At 57.0% G+C, this 4,732-nt stretch overlaps 1 protein-coding gene across 3 annotated transcripts; it reads right to left on the bottom strand.

The window, feature by feature from the left end:
• Positions 1–480: 480 nt before the first annotated feature.
• Positions 481–3,988, bottom strand: TPBG (trophoblast glycoprotein). Of its 3 annotated transcripts, none has more exons than XM_065911698.1 (2): positions 3,496–3,988; positions 481–2,779 (listed from the first exon to the last, which is right to left on the bottom strand). In XM_065911698.1, the coding sequence occupies exons 1-2, from the start codon at positions 3,845–3,847 to the stop codon at positions 1,167–1,169; spliced, it is 1,965 nt and encodes a 654-aa protein (XP_065767770.1). In that variant the 5' UTR covers positions 3,848–3,988; the 3' UTR covers positions 481–1,166. The 3 variants fall into 3 exon arrangements, with proteins under 3 accessions (XP_065767770.1, XP_065767771.1, XP_065767772.1); XM_065911699.1 differs by having other exon boundaries at positions 3,526–3,988; XM_065911700.1 differs by lacking the exon at positions 3,496–3,988 and adding an exon at positions 2,941–2,978.
• Between the last annotated feature and the right edge of the window lie 744 nt (positions 3,989–4,732).

Here is a 4,732-nt window from a genome sequence, read left to right as displayed (position 1 = left end):
TTTTTATTTACATTTTAAAATCTTTTATTTTAGAATATTGTCTTAAGACACTTCACTTTCACGCATTTATTTGCATTATATTTGTTTCACACTCAGCCCTAAAAATCCACAGAACAATTTTCTATGGAGGGTTTTATTATGTAACTAATTTTGTTCTGTCCTAACTTAATCAGCCTAGGAAAAAACCCAAAATGTGAACTGTTTGTCTTACAGAAAGCTTCCTTCTTACCAACTTTATAATGCTTTTTACAAAATCGTTTAATGAACAGTATTAACTTTCACATGAATATTCAACTTCTCTATGTAAATCGTGAAAGGATCCACCATCTCAAATCTATCTCCAAAGCCTGTCTGTATAAGACACTGCTCCTCTTTCATTCTCAGCTATAACTAACAACTTAATTATCAGCAGAACCAAAACCATTCAGTATCACTGCCCCTAATCCTTTTTTCAAATAGCAAACTTGAACACAGCTGTAATTCATTTAAGAATCTTTATTGAATTTTTTTTAACAATTTAGTTTGTTGGCTCTCAATGCAGTTTATAAAAAAACTTCAGCATAGTTTCATATAAACTGCAATCAAAAAAGTAACTTGTCAAGAAGTTATCTGAAGTTGCAAGTTATTTTTTGAAATATGCAGAACAGTAAAATGTAAGCATGCTCTCGGATGCAGGGGCTCCGTGGACTATGGAGTTACTCTGAAGAGCTTGCTAAGGTCTGCAGGCAGTTTATGAAATGCAATCATTCTCTCCACAATTTCGGTACATGAGAATAAAACTGGTATTTATGAAATAAGTCTTTTTCTCAAAAAAGTTGAGGCAGCTTTTGTTGAATGCTATCAGTGAGAATACACTTGCTACACCTTGAACTGTACTAAGAGGAAAACAGCCAGGAGGCCATGTTCATGCTGAAACTTGAAAACATCCCTCCACACATGTTGAGTTCCAAGAAGGAAGAGGATAAAACACTATGCACAGTTGTTCATCGTCCCACAGTAACAGAACACACCAGGAAACTATACAGAAGGGAGCAAATTCCCTTTGCTGCTTTCAGTCAAGGTCACTGGCGGCTACAGTGGAGGGTGGAGGTGAAGCAAGCCTAGGACGGGATAAAGCTGAAGTCTACATCTCATGCAGAGTTGTCCTCGTTCTGTCCTCGCGCTTCTCAGACATCTGAATTCGAGCTGAGGTTTGTTAACCTGGGGTCCGCATTGATTTCGTATCTGTAATGATACCCTTCCATGTGATCCCTACAGGCATCTCTGATGTTATGCATCCACTTCTTTATCCCTTTGCGGTTCAAATACAAAACCAGGAGGAAGATGGCGCCTATCAGGGCTAAAACAATACCCAGGAACACATAAGACGTCTGCAGGGACGGAGGGAGGATAGGGTCACAGTCCAGGTCGGAGCTGTTGAGTTCCAAGAGGACCCGATGCCTCATTTTCTCCGGGAACGCACAGGTGAGCCTGCCTTTGCCCTGCACTACCTCGGTCTCCTTGAGCCAGGCCACCATGTCCGGCATGTGGCAGTCACAGACCCAGGGATTGTCGTCCAGGAAGACCCGGACGTGGGGCAGGCTTTGCAGCTCGGCCAGGGTGCCGTTGCGCAGGACCTTGAGGGCGTTGCCCTCCAGGTGCAGGCTTTCGAGGTGCGTCAGGTTCCGGAAGGACACGTGGGTCAGGCTCACCAGGGAGTTGTTGCGGAGGTCCAGGTGCCGGAGGCCGGGCAGCTGGGCCAGGGCGTCGCGGGGCAGGTAGAGGAGCTGGTTGCTGGCCAGCTCCAGGCGGTGGAGCCCCCGCAGCGCGTGGCCCGCTCGCAGGGCCGCCGCCACCATCCCCTCAAAGCTCCGGTTCTGCCGCTCGGCCGCGGGGGGCTCGAGGCGGTTCAAGAAGAGCTCCACCAGGAGGCTGGGGGCCGCTACGCTGGCGTTGCTGCCCGAGAAGGCGAAGGGGCTGAGGTCGATCAGTGGGTTGTGGCTGAGGTCGAGCTGGCGCAGGCCGGGCAGGTGCTCGAAGGCGCCGGCGTCCACCTCCCTCAGGCGGTTGCCGCTGAGGTTGAGCGCGGCCAGGTCGGCCAGCGGCGGCCGGCGGGCGAAGGCGCCGGCGGGCAGCACGGCCAGCTGGTTGCCCGTGAGGAAGAGGTTGCGCACGTAGGGGGGCAGGTCGGCCGGCACCTCGGTCAGGTTGCGGTTCACGCACTTGACGGTGCGCGCCGCCTCGGAGCACTCACACGGCGGCGGGCAACGGCCCGGCAGCGGGGGCTGGCCGGACGCCGCGGGAGCCGGGAGCGACGCCGAGGAGGTGGAGGAGGACGCCGACGAGGGGAGGGAGGTCGAAGAGACCCAGCCCAGGAGGACCAGCGCCAGCCGTGCCAGCCGCAGCCGCCCGTCCCCGGCGGCGGGGCCCCGGGAGCACCCCCCAGGCATCGCGGCTCGGGTCTCCCCGGAGCCGGGCTGGGACGCCGCCCGCTCCGAAGGTTCGGGAGACGGGGCTCCGGAGGGCGCGGGCCGGCCGGAAGCTTCTGGAGAAAAGTTTCCTCTCGTGGGAGCAGAGGAGGGCCGCCGCCAACGCCGCCGCCGGAACTTGGCCAACCCCCTGGCCACCGGGCGTCCCCCTCCCGGGGCCGAGTCCCCCGCCCCTTCCCTCCAGAAAGTACGCACGGCCGGTCGGGACGCTCGGCTCCGCGCTCCTCCTCCCGCTCGTCTTGCGGCCGCCGCCCCCGGGTGGCACCTCCCGCCTCTTTTGTTGGCGCCTCCCGCAGGATCCGCTGCGCGACCTGGGACAAGCGGGAGACAAGCGTGAGGCGTGGTGGCGCCCGCGGCTCCTCGAGGGCAGGAATCGGCCTCCGCGAGCCAAGCCGACCCCACCGGGTACCCGAGACCTCCCTCCGAAAGCTCGTCTGGGCCTCGCCTCCTCTAGCGCCACGCACATCCTTACCCAAGCAGAGGGGCAGGCGACCCGAGGGGCGAAGCACAGTCTTGCTGCGTCCCGAGCCCTCACTATATATACCCTTCCCAGCTCCCGCCCTCCTCCTTTCCCCGATCCGACTCGTCCCCCGCGTCTAAACTTCTAGCTTAATCCCCAGCTCCTCCCGACTAAAACTTCTCCTTCCCAGCTCCTTCCCCCACCTCCTCCGCGGACGACCTGCCTTCCGGGGTCTCCGCCCCCGCCCGGACCTCTCCTCCAGGTCCAGGTTAGGACGCGAGGGAAGTTTCAGGTTACAGCAGTCTTTTGATGTCTTTCAGGACCCTGACGGATTAAGTGGAAAGCACTCGGCTGGCGCCCCCAGCTCGCGCCCCCGCCAGCCCCATCAGACCGGAGGGCGTTCAAGTCATCTCCAAAAAGGAGGCGGGGGGAAGGCCGCAAACAAAGCGGCGGTGGGACCCCCGGACCGGCGCTAGTCTCCTGCGTGAGGATGGGGAGGGTCCCGGAGCCGCCCCCCGCCCCCTATCCGCTCGCTCTCGCCTTCTCCGCTTGCTCCCCGGCGCTCACCTCCGCACCCGAGATAACTCCCAATCTCACCAGATCGCAGCGACTTGCCCGTTCCGCGCTGCGGGCGCCGACTCTCCTCGCACCCCAGCCCCTGGCCCAACCTCCGCAGCTGGGAAAAACCAAACTGGGGGGCGGGGAGGGGGGGTGCGGCGGGCCAGGGCTGCCGGAGGAGCTGCTCCGGCTGCGCGGCGAGCCTGGGCTGCGCTCGGTAGGGGGATGTAAGAAAGGAGACGAGGGGGGGATCTAGACCGCGCGCCTCCTCCTGGTGGAAATTGACAAGGAATGTGCCGGAAAAGGTGAGGGAATCCCTTTTTCTCCCCCCCTTCCCTGGCATCCTTTGGTGGTTCCTCATTTTGCATACTGGATTTTACCTTGGACTGGAGCAAAACCGCTCGTACACCTCTTGAAATTCGCCCTAATCTGGGCACTTAAAGCGGTAACCAGGTAGACTGAGGCATAACAGAGCAGGAGCGTAAAGAAATGAGCTGCAAATGTACAGCGGCAGCAGGAAAACGCCCAGCTGCCAGCAAGGGAGTTTCGGAAAGGCTCCCCAGCCAAGTGATGCTTTAGACTGCCAACTTCGGGTTTAGGTGTAAATCCGTCCCCACCTGTCCCCCCGCCCCGCACTTCTCGGAGAGTTGCAGAACTTGTGAAGGGAGGGAGCCAACTTGAAGAAGAAGGGGGGGGGGGGGAGATGGGTGGAGAAGAGATTCACTCTTGATTCGTTAGTTTTCCTGCTCCCCAAATTAAAAGCAGAGGGAAGAAAACGGCCGCCAAAGCGTCCTAGAAACAAAAGGCAAATAGCAAGGACGTGAGTCACCCGGAAAGCGGACCCGCCCCCCCCCCCCCCAGACGTGGCAGCCGCGTGTCAGTGCAAATCCGTGAGCTGGGAGAGCTCGCAGGGTGGGGGGGGGAGGCCGCCCGGTAGGCAAGGAGCAGAGAGGCTGGGATTGGGGTGGAAGACAGGGAATGCTTAATTACAGAGAGGATTTGTTACCCCGGAGAGGTTTGGGGGTCCTGAAAGCTCTATTCTTGTTCTCTCAATGAGTGTCTGTCTCCTTTGTCCCGAAAAAATAATTTCCCTAAACGAATGAGAAAGTGCTGGTTATTCAAGGTTCTTCATTTTAGAGAGAAAATGACAATTCGAGAAAACAGTTGCAAAAAAAAGTAAGATCTGGTAATATAAAAAGGATCCAATAAGGAATGCCGAAGTTTGTGCCTATGACATGGGCCTGCC

This window comes from Muntiacus reevesi, chromosome 19 (assembly GCF_963930625.1).
Source record: "Muntiacus reevesi chromosome 19, mMunRee1.1, whole genome shotgun sequence".
NCBI lineage: Eukaryota > Metazoa > Chordata > Mammalia > Artiodactyla > Cervidae > Muntiacus > Muntiacus reevesi.
The sequence above is the reverse complement of the archived record's forward strand: the minus strand, read 5'-3'. Positions and strand labels throughout refer to the sequence as shown.